The 14,676-nt window shown below is 42.6% G+C and overlaps 1 protein-coding gene across 1 annotated transcript in view; it reads right to left on the bottom strand.

Annotated features, from left to right (window-relative positions):
* Positions 1-14,676, bottom strand: part of LOC145405883 (putative neural-cadherin 2) — a 482,786-nt gene that overhangs the window by 96,501 nt on the left and 371,609 nt on the right. The window contains exon 10 of the mRNA XM_080277140.1: positions 11,448-11,594. Coding sequence (XP_080133266.1) covers positions 11,448-11,594 — 147 coding nt within the window. The remainder of the gene's footprint in view (positions 1-11,447; positions 11,595-14,676) is intronic.

Genomic DNA, 14,676 nt, shown 5'->3' on the forward strand with positions numbered 1-14,676 from the left:
ACTCATCACCCTTACCTTTATACAACGGAACAACACATGCACTTGCCTGGTCAATCGGCACCATACCGCTTACAAAACACATTCAGCATTTTCACTAACCACTCAATAATAGTCGCTCCACCACCTTTCCGGCATTCCACTGCACACCCATCCATACCTACGGATTTCACTGCTTTCATCTCATTTACCGCCACCTGCACTCACCCCTTTACGATGAAAGTATCACTCAACTCTCCCAACACATTTATTCCTTGCACCCTTTCATCTCCCACAATCGCGGTCTCCCATTCCTACTCTGCATTTAACAGTATTTCAAAATACTCTGCCCATCTCTTGCTTCCTGCATCCATCTCAGTTAACATCCTTCCAACCTCTGCTTTTACTCGCTGTTCCTTTCCATACTCTCCCTCTCGTACCCTGTTGACCTCCTTCCAAAACCTTTTCTTGTTCTGTTGAAAATTCTCAGTCAACCGCCTATCCCACCTTTCATCTGCTGCCACTTTAGCATCACACACAGCACTTTTCGCCCTATTCTTCTTTTCCTTATACCTCTCATGCGACACCTCATCCTTCCTCTGCAGCGACATTTCATATGCACGCCTCCTCTCAGCTGCAGCCAAGCCAAGCATACTTCCTCCCACCATTCACTTCCCTTTCTTACGCCCCCATCCACTCGTCTCACACCCCACACGTTTTCAGCATACTCCACCACAGCAGTATTAAACAACTGCTATTCCTCCTCCACACCGTCATTTTCCTAATCAAGTACTGCGCTCCACTCTTCATTCAAAATAATGAGTGAAGAGTGACGTGGGGATGAAGGTGTGTGAGAAAAGGGCAATTAGGCATGAAAGGTTGATGTAGAAACTCAAAGGTAAGGAAGAAAGAGAGATGTATGCAAAAAAGAAGAAGAAGAAGAAGAAGAAGAAGGGGAGAGAGAGAGAGAGAGAGAGAGAGAGAGAGAGAGAGAGAGAGAGAGAGATTATTGAAGATATTATTACTTTAAACGGTCGAACGATTAACACGGAGGAAGTAGTACATGAAACTACATAGTACACGTTCATACTGTACTAACGAGAGAAAAATGCAGTAAAGATGAAACTTCTCCCCACAGGCCTCTCATACACATAGGTAGGACATGTATATGCAAAAACATATTCAGCAGGAGAGCTAGGCCAGAGAAAGAAATTTTTCAGTAATGAAAAAACATTCATCCTCACACGAAATTCCGCAAAAGAAAACTGTCCAGCTGAGTCATCAACTGTTCCGTCGAAGAACAATGAACTATATCTGGTAGTATCTAGTATCATTCTGAGTATTACATATCTAGTGCGCGAAGAAACTGTAAACGTACTCGTCCTCTTGGTATTAAAAGTCAATATATGCCGGTAGTAGATATTTTCAAAAATTTCAAGGATTTTAAAAACTCCAATTGGCTGCCTGCACAAATGCCTTGTCTGTAATGAAAAGGTGCCCAAAGCCTGTATTTTCTTTCATGACCCATGCCCCCAGTGGTTGGCATCAACTTAGTAGTCCATGCCAGGACTCTCTCAAGCCTGGCGATGTCGTTCATTATAACGGCAAATTAAATTCTAGATGCTTACGTACAAAGGAAACTAACACAGAGAAGATTATCTCCTCATTTCTCTGCTTAAACCATCTTTTAATATAAACTAGAAGCCTCTGTGCCGTTTGCTTTACTTCACTAGACTATTTGGGGAACCTGAGGCCGGTGCTGGATAGTTAGTTCACCGTGGTATTTCTCCAAATTAGTACTGCTACTTGCACATTCTAACGAGGAGTAGTTGGTTGATGAATATACAGGAACAACGTGCATTGCCTTGCGCTTGTGCAGGTTGAAATGCATTTGGCACGATTCACATCACTAAACTGTCTTACCTAAATCACAACTTTACTCTGTTTTTCTTGAATGACAAAATATAACCATATAGCTTTGTGTCGCTCACATTTTTTTGGAATTTGGCTGACAGTGTCCATAACTGTGTCAGCGATATAAATGATAAAAAATACCAGATCTAGAAGTGAATCGGAAGCACTGCACTAGTAACTGTTTTCAAGCCTGAGGTTTCAGAGCTAACTACCACACACTGGTACCTGTCAGTCAGAGAATTCTCAGTCAAGACAGCGAGTTAACCCTGATTCTCAGTGAACGAATTTTTGTCATTCTTCTTGATTTCCAATTGAATCATGTCTTATGTGTACTAATAGTTATAGTTTACTGAATCGTACTGGCCATACACGAACGATGCCACGTAAAGAAATGTCTATCTATCTATTGCCAGATGCCTTAATCCCGTACGGGGTGGCCACAAACAAATCGTCTCCACGTCGCCCTGTCCCCCGCCATTTCACTGCCCTGCTCCCAACTCACACACCCCTCTCACATATACCTCTCACCTCCATCTCTCCATCTCATCCTTGGCCTTCCACTCCCTATCCCCCTCCTCCACCTCACTCACATACACTCTCCTCGTCAGTCTCTCACCCTCCATCCTCTCCACATGGCCAAACCACCTCAGTGTGTTTCTCCTAACGCTCCCTACCACATCCACATCCACACCACAACGCTCCTTTATAACCTCATTTGTCAGCCTGTCTCTCCTTGTGACTCCACAGGCTCCTCTTAAATAACTCATTTCCACTGCTCTCATTCTTGACTTGTGTACTTCCAACAACGTCCAGGCTTCACTTCAATACGTTTGAGTCGGTATCACAATACTGTCATGTAGTAACTTTTTCACTTCCATGTTCACTTCCCTGTTTCTTATCACTGCTTTCAAGGAACCAGCAACCTTTCTTCCTTGTTGTACCCTTTCAAGCACTTCACCCTCCAAACTTCCATCCTTACTCATCACACTCCCCAGGTACTTAAACGTACTCACAATTTCCATTTCCTCACCATCCAACCTCACTGTACATTCACTGACTTCAAGTCTCTCAAAGACCATCACTTTACTCTTCCGTACATTCACGTTTATATTCCGTTTCTTACACACACTCCCATATTCATCCACCAAGCCTTGCAGCTCCCCTTCGTCTTCACTTAACAACACAGTATTATCTGCAACAACAGTGCAGGGAGTTTTCAAACACTACCCTCTCTCACTAGGGCCACTCTAACATCCACTGCCCTACCTTATAATTCTTTTATTACTCCATCCATGTACAGATTGAACAACCATGGAGACATGACACATTCCTGTTTCAACCCAACGTTCAAAGAGAAAAATTCACTCAGTTCACCATCCACACGCACTGCAGCCTTAGCACCATCATACATACTCTTCACAGCATTCAGCAACTTCCCATCTACTCTATAATTATATTCTTAACACTTTCCACAGTCCTTGTCTATCCACCTGTCATATGTTAGTTATACAATAACCGATATGATTCTCGATGATCTACATCATCTCTGCAACTCTCTCTTTCAAAATCGTTCTTAACACAGAAGAAAGGCTGATTAGAAGATATTTTCGTGGACAGTAGTTATCTCCCTAATATTAACGGGAAAAAAATGTGAATAATATTTGGTTCCTTCTTGCCCGATGGGACTTCTCCAGTCGCCAGAGGATTATTGAATACAGGCATCTCGAAATGATCTGATCTTGAATTTGGCTCTCTCTTGTATTTTGTTTTTCTCTTGGAGGGAACTGTTATTGCGGGCTCATGGCCTTTGGTTCCTTCTTCCTGGCATAAAAAAAAAAAAAAGCAGTTAGACGACGGGCCACCTGGTCACATTCCTCTCCTGGAAGAAACTCTATCAAGACAGAAGCATGTGTTCCCTCTTAATCTAGTTACTCCGTCAAGCACTCCTCCATCGGTGCACTGAGCATTCTCTTAAGTCACACCCTCCTGGGGAATTCTTGGCTCACTGATGTCGCCTCCTGCTTCTTGAGCGATCACTGATGAGAAACGTGAATTTGTAAAGTCTGCTAGCATACACTAACCAGAGTTTTTCGAAACCTGTTTGCATTAAGCATGAACTCGGTCTTCTTTCTTCCCATAGAATCCCTTTGAGTTTTTCTTACGCAGGGTTGTTATCTCCAGTTCCATATTGTGCTTCGTCCTTTTTACCAGTAACTTCACCCTCCCACACACGTGCTCTTTTTACCAGTGATTTCACCCTCCCAAACAGGCGCATGGCAATCTAGACTACTGGACTATCGGTGTCTTTGAACTTGTCCTACACTGCCATTTTACCCATCTTTTTTGCCGCTGTCTCGAGGATTAAACATACGGGTCGGCTTGTGTGGATCCAGATAGCTTAGAAGGCAGAAACATTGCTTGCTGTGCCATAAAGCGACCTCAGAGAGAGAGAGAGAGAGAGAGAGAGAGAGAGAAATGAACTCCCCGAGCTAGGCAACTAAGGCCATATAGCCCCGCTGGGGTTACAGGAGGGAGCTACCCCTCCCGGCAACGGTAGCCCGGGCGAGGCTCGAACTTGCGACCTCCCGATCAGAGAGAGAGAGAGAGAGAGAGAGAGGAAAAAAAAAAATCGATTTGGAGAGTGGAAAGAACTGCGTATTGGAAAAGGGGTTGAAAATGAAATAGGAGAGATGTCTGAAACAGCGAATACACTGGAAGGAAATGTGGAGGAAAACCTAGCCCTGGGGTGAGGAAGAAGGAAAGTAAGCTAGAGGGAGAGAGGAAAGAGGGAATGACTAGGGAGAAGGGAGAGGAAAAATTTAAGGATAACTGAAAAATTTTATGAGACGAAAGGAAGTCTCAGACCGGTCAGACTACAGGACGAAGTTTGCCACCCCCTCCTCCCTGTTCACCCAGCAGTTAAAACTTGGACCTACTGTAGATGTAGCATCGGCTGTTGAGTCCAGTGTACGTGGGTATTATATGGACGCAGAAAATACTGTCTACCTTAACGACTATCATGATAGGGGAGAAGTATGTCTTTATATGGTATCTCCGGTATAAACAGGAGACTCCATTGCATGGTTATACAAACATCTTTCAGCCATTTTCCTATCCTCTGCAAGCAAGATGGTGAACAACAGAAGGGCATCTTAAGCCTCCAGTCCACCGGGTTTCCGTTTCAGATGAACCTTGGACTACAGGGACATCAGCAATTATCCTACTGCAGCAACAGGCATAAATCTAAACGTTCATGAAAGCTGAGTTGGAATAATTATTTTTTAATCAGAGTATGGAGCTCATCATAATATGACATTTAGAGGCGTAGTAATCTCTCTCTCTCTCTCTCTCTCTCTCTCACACCAACGTACAGAAACTATAATCCAAGCCAGATTAAGGTATGAGAAATGTAGTGTGTGCGACGGGAGCAGTGTAGAGCTGAGTATTTCTTAAGACAGTGAAGATAAATACAGAGACTATATTGTGTGAGGTACGGGGGAGGATTCACGGAGGGCAGAGGATGTGCGATAAGATATTTGTACCAAGACTGTCCGGCAGAATTCTTAGATTGGACAGAGGTTGTTACTAGAGTTCACGGATATTAGAAAAGACATAACAAAGTAGACAGACGGGCAGTTGGGAAGGTGTTAGAAGTACACTGGGAGAAAGGTGGTTGGTCATAGTAATCCAGAGTATGTATGATGGAGCAGAAGGATCACGGACAGGTGAAGTGACTACATTCGATAGGGTTCTGTCCGTATGAAAAACCTCGTTCTTTCAGGATACCATATACGTTATCTCCATCAGTAGGACAGCGTTTTTGTTTTTCCTAAGAACAGACTAAATAATTATGTTGAGGTATATCTCTCAAAATGAAGAAGGTGGAAATAATAATACAGTATACTTATTTGGTACGATGTCGTGGTTATATATTCTGTTCTTGTTCCTGACAGACTACATTACTTTCTTCACAGGGTTGTTATCGAAAAAAGACTGAAAAAAAATATATATATTCTTTTTACCTTTTAGTGTGAGGGCGAGATTTTTTCTTCTTTTGATTCCTGTCATTACCATCGCTGCAGTCAGTGGAATACTCAAGCAGTGTATTTGCATAACGGGGCAAAAGCAAAATGACTCTGTGGAAATATGCTAATGAACATCATACTAAGAAATGCAAACGGCTGTGTGAACCCATCGTGTGAAATTGCTTTCATGAGTTTAAGTATCACCAAACCCTCTGGCGGTCGGTCTATCTATCTGTCTCTATCTATTTGTCTGTCTATCTGGTTAGCTACCAGTCTATCTGTCTGCCTATCTCTTCTTTCAATCGTCGTCTGTGATAAGCTCGAAGTACGGGGAAAATGTTATTTACTCCCGTTATGAACTACTGTAAATCAGGTAGAAGCCCGATTCTTCCCTTACAGTTATCATATGGGTGTTCAGTCTTGGGGACATGTATCAACAGCAAACACACACACACACACACACACACACACACACACACACACACACACTTTTAACTCCATTCCTACTCTTCTTTCTTCCTTGTCTTGCTCCTAATCATATTTCCCCCTAACGTCCTTTATATTTTCGTCACCCTGCCTACATGTCCGTCTCCCAGCCATTCTTCTCCTGTCACCATACGCCTGCTGTCCCCCACCTCGGAGTTCCCTGTCCAATATCCTCTCTAATGCGACATGGGAGCCTCTGTGCAGAGTTTGGTCCTCACGTATTCTATGCTCGTCCCACCATAACTACAGCGTGTTTGATCTGTCCTGACGAAGATCACTATATATATTTTATGTTCACTTGATGACCAGTGTTGTCGACTGGACTGGTAACTAATAGCTCATTCCGGCCATAAAATAAGGCTCATCGAATTCCATGCAACCACAACTTGGTATTCAAGTTGTAGGAGTAGCGCATTTCCGTCAGTCAAAAGCAAGCTGGATATTATAACCAAGGAGACTGTTTCCTGCTTCTTAGCTAAGGCTCACTGGATTTCATGGAATCACGACACTTCAGCAAATTGTTTGAGTAGCAAACTTCAGTTAGACAAAAACAAATCGTATATACAGGAGACTGCATCTCGAGTTAACAGTTGGATGGTTGGTGACTGAGAGAATTGAAACTTCAGTTACACAAGCCCTCAGGACTTTCCTCCTGACCATTACTGCTTGCTAATCTATTTCTGTATACTTCCTTAATCATTATACTTCAGTTTTCTTCCACAACCTACGTACACACTACATGTCACACTTTCTATTTTAATATTTAGAGTTGGCGGCAAAGCGCCTAGCTTAAAGTCTTCAGGAGACTGTGGGAGGACATAAATATTCCCACCTTCAGCCCCTCTCCCGGTGGCGACTGACACTTTCTTTTCAGTATCATTTTCAGATCTTCCCTCCAATTTCTTCCTTGATGAACACTACTTTTCTTTGGTTCATTGTAATTCAGTTGTCTGAGGTTACTGACTGTAAACCCTACAGAGCGATGTCCTTCCTTTACGAGCAATTCATACATAAAGTTGACTGTCACATGTGTGAACAAAAACAACTTAACTCGCTCTCGCGCTCCAGAACTTCAGTTTTCTGAATTCTCAGCACTCTGGCGTCGGTTCTCATGTCGTTCTCTGACTGAATATATCTACTTATCTCCTAAGTCAGCTTGATATACACCGTTCATTTTCTGTCCAATTTTTGAAGTGAACACATTCTTTTCACTTCCCCCATCTCTGAAATATATATTTTTAGGTGATTTCATTGTTCACTGCCACCTTAGGTTCTATACCTTGACTGATCCATATGATGAACTAGCATAAATCCTTTCTATCCTTTATGACTTGGAGTGACTGAACAGCACCCTACTCATATCCTTGAAAGCCTTGGAGAGAGTTCAAACATACTTTACCTTGTACCGATACATAATTTCTTTGCATACTCTGTCATTGCTTTTCTCTCTGTTGGGCTCCTCTGATCACAGTCGTAACTCACTAACCTGACATATCATTCCAGCATGTGGACCCTCCCACGAAGCGGGGCTTGTAATATTTTTGTGATGCGAATTGGGAGGCTCTCAGGCAGCACTTTTTTCATTAATGATTACTGCCTCCATGGCCGATAAACACCTGTTTGTGCTTCTACCATTACAGAGGTTATTTTCTCTGACATGAAGGCATACTGTACATTCTTTTTTCTTACTCTATGACCAAAACAATTTATACGTGATTTAATGGAGCTTCTTCAAATGATGTTCATAACACGGAGGTGCCTTACAAACGTTTGCCCTGAATTTCGGTCGTATTTTGTTTCTTCCTAGGATCGTACTAAATCTTTTTTCGACTTGCTAAAAATCAATACAATTTTTCCATAAGGCCTGGACTCTCTTACTAGTATTCTTTCGGCTCCTTCTGGCACCTTTCAAAAAAAAAAAAAATCTTTAATAACTTTATTTTTTCCTTTCCCTCCTTTTTTCCCACAGATGAATCTGCAGTTGATTCTTCTACTATTAAGACAAAACTCTTTTGATCACATACTCTCCTCTGATTTTACTTTGGGTGATTCTTTTGTTATTCCTCCACCTTCTCTCTTTTACCTTTTATGACTGCCACTAAATTCCGTTCAGACACGTACTTGCTGCCCTCACTGACCTCAGTAATGTGCATGGTCTTGATGAGATCTCTCCCCTTGTTCCCATGGACTGTGTTTCTGAGATGACACCTTACCTAGGCAAACATTTTCGCATTTATTCGTTAACACTTGCCTGACCTTGCAGAAAGTTTGTTGTTATTCATCCTTCCAAAATAAAGGTGAAGGCTGGTTACCATTTCATTAGCGCCCAACTGATATCATATCTTGTGTTTCTAAAGATTTTTAGTCTGTTTACAAAAAAAAAAAATTTGAGGCAGCTATCTTCTAACTTTCCATCTGCTCCTAAATACTGATCACAACAGGAACACTCAACTGGTGATCTTGTCTTCCTTTTCGACTCTCTGTCATCCTCCTTTCGAGATTTTGTGAAACCCTTTTCAACTAAACTTGACATCTCGGAGGCTTTCGATTGTGTTTTGCTTAAAATATTTTTCCAATCCGCCATCTTATCGTCTCTGTTCTCCAATCTTTACCTTTTTCCATTGGCTTCATTGCTAACTGTTCTATACTTGCAGTTGCAGTCGGACACTATTCTTCTTCTAAAGCTACTGATAGTGGTGTTCCTCAAAGATCTGTCATGGCACTAATTCTCTTCTTCCTAGTTATCATTATCTTCTCGGGTACACATATAGCCCTATCCTCTTATACGCTGATGACTCCACACTCCTTTCCATCAGCCTCTCACAGCGTCCACCACAGAACTTACTTCAGCAATCACAGGATGGAGCTATGAACTCCTGGCTTCTGACATTCTTACTGGGGTAAGAGATACGTTTTTTATTATTATCAAAATTTCTATTACTAAATCTTTCAACATTCCAATATTTTCCAGGTGAATATTCGTAATATTCGATAATGCAAAACTGAGTATTTTGTCATCCCTTAATATTTAGGGGGTCTATAAAGGGAAGTTTCATGGAGAGATCACATTACGGTACATCCCGCGCAAAATCCATTGCCAAGAAACTAGGTGTGCTAAGTCGAGTTTGTATTCTCATTTCCGTGGTGCAGCAGGGGCCTCATAATTACATGTGTGGAGTACAGATCTCACGTGTGAAGTCCCATCACATATAACTCTTCTAAACAGAGTGGAATTAAGAGCACTTCGTGCCAAGTCTCACCAAAGTCGGAAAGCCTCTCTTACACCAAAGAAAATCATATAGAGACAGCAAGCGGAGAGTGAGGGAAAAAAAAAAAAATCTCTGGCGTCGATCTTCTTCACCGCATCATTTACTTGAGCTGTGTATGACCATAATGAGAGAATGGAGTAATGAGAGACTGACAGATAATGAACAGATCAGAAGCAAGGGAAGCAACAAGAAGGGGGAGGCCAAAGAGAAAGCAGAATGTAAAAGAGTTCTTGACTAGAAAAAAGTTTGAGCATTTATGAGATTGAGAGATGTGTGTGGAATACAGCAAACAGTAATAAAATGGTTTATGAAATCGATGACTTGTCAATGATCAACAATAGACAAGAAGTATTACATCTGTGGTAAACCGTCAATCAGTGGGTGGATGTAATGACCCGTGTAGACAATTATATATTTCAACCGAGAAACTGCTTGGGTTTTCTCTCTTATGTCCACGTAGCCACCCCGCTAGAGCAAGTAAAAGCAAGCATGTACTATGAGAAATATATCGCGTGTCATCCAGGTTAGGTTTCCACGCCATACTCATAGTGTGGAAGCCTACTTTATATGTTCAGTTTCATTCCTTCCTCCTTCTTCTTCTTCGTCCTCGTCCTCGTTCTCGTCCTCGTCCTCGTCCTCCTCCTCCTCCTCCTCCTCCTCCTCCTCCTTCCACACACTTTCAAATTTGGTGACATACCTTTATTTGGTCACTGATTCTCTTCAAACTTAGCATAACTGTTCCATGGGAATATACCCCAGAATGCCGTTGCCATTTTAATTCTTTGGATTAGGTCATTGAATTTTATTTTTAGATTAAAAGATCAACGTAGAAAGCACTCAGAGGGCGCATACCTCCGTCAGTGCCATTGCAGATCCGGATCTGGATCTGCCGCAAAATTTAATAATTTTTTTCTTGGCCCATCCTTCCACAAAATTTCATTGAAACTCATTGAGAATTTCTGGAGATATCGTGTGGACAAACAAACAGAAAATTCCTGGATGCAGGCGCCGATCCGGATCACCATCATAATGTAAGGGGTTGTTCCTTGGGCCATATTCTACCCCTCCAAAAAATTTTCAGCATCTCCGTTCTTATACTGTATTTTCAAGTAATCCTGCTAACACACAAACGGACAAACAAACCAACGTCGGCAAAATAACCTCCTTGATGGAGGTAAAAATACAAATGCCAATTTTGAAATTCTGTGTTTTACGTTCATTAATCATCATGGCAATTTGTTCAGAAGTACAAGTATGTCAGTGTGATGTGGCTGTGTGGAGGCAATCCTTCAGTTCTTTGGAAATTTACCTTCACCTTCATCTTCCTGTATTCTTTTCCTGTCCTTTCTTACCTTGTCTGTCATTTGATCCATTAGCCTTAACCTCTTGCTCCTCTTATATTCATTCTCCTTATCCTCACCAACTAAACTAATCTACAGTAACCTGATCTTTCTCCCTCTCCACCTCCTCCCCTTGCTCTTCTTTCTCCAATTTTCCCTCTCCTAGCCTTTTTTCTCCCACTATCTCTCTTTATTTTCTTCACTCTTCACCCATGCCTCTTCACAGTTACTCTGCCTTTTCCATGAACCATGAACTTTCACATTTTGTTCTCCTCCACCTTCTCTCCCTCTTTCCTCACCACCTAGCCTATCCTTTCTTTCTCTCCTTTCCTCTCTTTAAATGTTCCCCTTCCACACCCTTCTCCCATTGTCCCCCTTCTCCTCTTTTACCCACTCCCTCCCCCCCATCCTCTTCACCCACGCCTCTCCTCACTTACCCTATCCGTCACCTGCACCATGAACCTGAACCCCTTGCGCTGCTCCGGGTCCTCGTAGTCCAGTGTCCTTATGGCGTACAGCTGACCCACCGCGCCCTCTGTCCTTATGCCGAAGTGCTGCCACCCCCACCCGCTGCCCTCCACAACCTGTACAGATATGGAGCTATGTTACAGAGGTGATCTTGTTAACCAAGGGCTGAAATTAACTGCTTCTCTACGGCTACTTTTATTATGTGTTTTTACTGATATATCTTCAATACGGTAGGTTTTTAATCATCTAAGAAGAAACTTTTCTAACTGGATGGACGAGATATAGCAAGAAAATCGTATAAAATCACCAGAAATAAAATATGAATTAAATCAAAGTAACAGAAGAATAAACATGGTTACTTACGATAGTTGTCCCTTGTAGAAAGAACAAAAGTTATGCAAAGTCTCTACACCACTTTCTTTGTGATTCATGTGACGAAAGATTTTCCTTACGTTTGAAAATTTGTATGTTTCTTCTATAATTAAAGTCTGGGAATAATGTAAATATAAGCTGCAAAAAGTAACAAGGGTCATTAAGTGTTGTTAACTATCTATCTATTTATAGCCCGACGCCCTAATCCCGCAAAGGGTGGCCGCAGACAAAACGCCTCCAAGTCACTCTGTCACCCACCATTTGACTACCCTCCCCCCAACTCACCCTCCCTCCCTCATATACCTCTCAACTCCATCCCTCCACCTCATCCTCGGTCTACCCCTCCCTCTCCCTCCCTCCACCTCACCTACATACACCCTCTTAGTCAGTCTTCCATTCTCCATTCTCTCCACATGTCCAAACCACCTCAGTGTATTTCTCCTAATCTTCTCAACCACATCCACATCTACCCCACAACGTTCCTTCACTTCTTCATTCGTCAACCTGTCCCTCCACGTCACTCCACATGCTCCTCTCAAGTAACTCACTTCCACTGCTCTCACTCCCGACCCGCTCCCCCCCTGAAAGGTCCACGCCCCGCTTCCACACGTCAGGGCAGGGATCACAATACCATCATGCAGCGACCTCTCAACTTCCATACTCACCTCCCCATCTCTCACCATTGCCCCCAGCGTACCAACAACCTTCCTTCCCTGCTGTACCCTTTCACGTACTTCATCTCCCAAAGTTCCATCCTTACTCATCACACTACCCAAGTACTTGAATGCACTCACATTCTCCATATCCTCACCATCCAACCTCACTGCACACTGTGTGACTTCATTCCTCTCAAACACCATAACTTTACTTTTGTTTACATTAACTTTCAGCTTCCTCCTCCTACACACTGTCCCAAATTCATTCACCAAACCTTGCAACTCCCATTCATCTTCACTCAACAATACTGTATCATCAGCAAACAGCAACACCGGAAGCTTCCAAATCTCACCCTCATTCATTAGGGCCAGCCCCACATTCACTGCCCTACCTTGCACCTCCTTTACAACCCCATCCATATATATATTAAACAGCCATGGAGACATCACACACCCCTGTTTCAGTCCCACATTGAGATCAAAGAACTCACTCAGCTCACCATCCACTCGCACCGTAGCCCTAGCTCCCTCGTACATACTCTTCACAGCACTCAACAATTTCCCCTCCACTCCATATATTCTTAATTCCTTCCACATACCTTGCCTATCTATTCTGTCATAAGCTTGTTAACGCGCATGAATATATGAAGTTGTCGATAATTTGTGGAACATGATGATGACTGAGTACGTCTGAACTTTTTGTAACGATGGTTACATCGCGTTTCAGGCTGCGATGCAGTCTGAGCACATCTAACAATTGCTGGTGTTCTATCGTATATAAATTAGAGGCTTGCTTACCACTTTAATCAGTTTGATCTAACCCCTTGAATCCGGTACAGTTTTTCATTGGGACATTCTTCTTCTTCTTCCGCAGCTTTGCCCATGTTTATGGGGTCGCTGTTTCTCACTAGTCGTCACCATTCTTGTCTATGACCAAATGCATTCCCTGCTATACTCCTCTCCCTCATATCTCGCTGTATACAAGTCCACCATCCCATGGCCGACCCTTTCTCCGTCTACCCTCCACTTCAATGCCCATCACTTATCTACTCACATAGTCCTCATTCCTTCTCCTTACATGTCGGTACCATTGCACTCGCCTCTCCTGCACTTTCTTTGAGACTTCCACAACCTTAATCGTTCCCCTAATTCTCTCATTCTTGATCTTATCCATTTTCGTGATCCCGCTCATCCATCTCAGCATCCGCATCTCCATCACCTCCAGCTTTCTCTCCTGAGACTTCTTTATGGGCCAAGTATTCGAACCGTATATCATTGCAGGCCTTACCACAGTTTTATATACTTTTCCTTTCACTCTTACACTGATTATTCTATCATATAACACTCCTGACATTTTGCTCCAGTCTCTCCATCCTGCCTGAATCCTATGGCTAATTTCTGCATCCAGTCAGCCGTCAGTATTTTTTTTTTTTAACTAAAGGAAGAAGAAACCAAAGGCCAGGGGCCTACAAATTACTCCCACCAAGAAAAAACAAAAGCAATATTACAGAGAGCCAAATTCAATATCCATTCATTTCGAAATGCCTGGACACACTGTGTCTGTAAGACTGGAGATCGTAGGCAGTAGCAAAAACAGGGAGAAGTCAGTTCCAGACTTGACGTGTTGCATATATGAAGGACTGGGAGTAGTGGTTAACTTTTGCATTAGAGAATTTGACAGAAAAAGGATGAGCGTTTGTTGCTAGACGGATGCTACGTGCCCGTCGTAGTGGTGGAGGGATGAAAGCAGACAATTCAGAGGGGCAGTAACCATTGAAGTGGCGATAGAAAAGACAAAGATGCAACAATGCGGCTAAGAGACAGGGTGAAGGGAGCCAGTGAGAGTAGGAGAGTTAAAGAGACTAAAAACCTTTGACTCCACCATATTGAGAAGAACTGTGTGTGGGGAGCCTCCCCACACAGGAGAGTTGTACACTACACAGGGGCGAATAAAAAAGCTGTTATAATCGAGCCCAAATACTTGAATGTCCCAACCCTTTTCAACTTTTAGCAATCTCACATCTCCCTGTTCTCCATTAAAGCATTGATATTTCGCCTTTCTCCTACTATTTTTAAGTCCTCTAAACTCCATTTTCTTTCTTCACTCTTCCATTTATAGTTTTACTTTGGAAGGATATCTTGCAAAGATGGGGATAATGAAGGCTGTATC

This window comes from Coenobita brevimanus, chromosome 68, assembly GCF_032717465.1.
Source record: "Coenobita brevimanus isolate Jiangsu-jjx chromosome 68, ASM3271746v2, whole genome shotgun sequence".
Taxonomy (NCBI): Eukaryota; Metazoa; Arthropoda; class Malacostraca; order Decapoda; family Coenobitidae; genus Coenobita; species Coenobita brevimanus.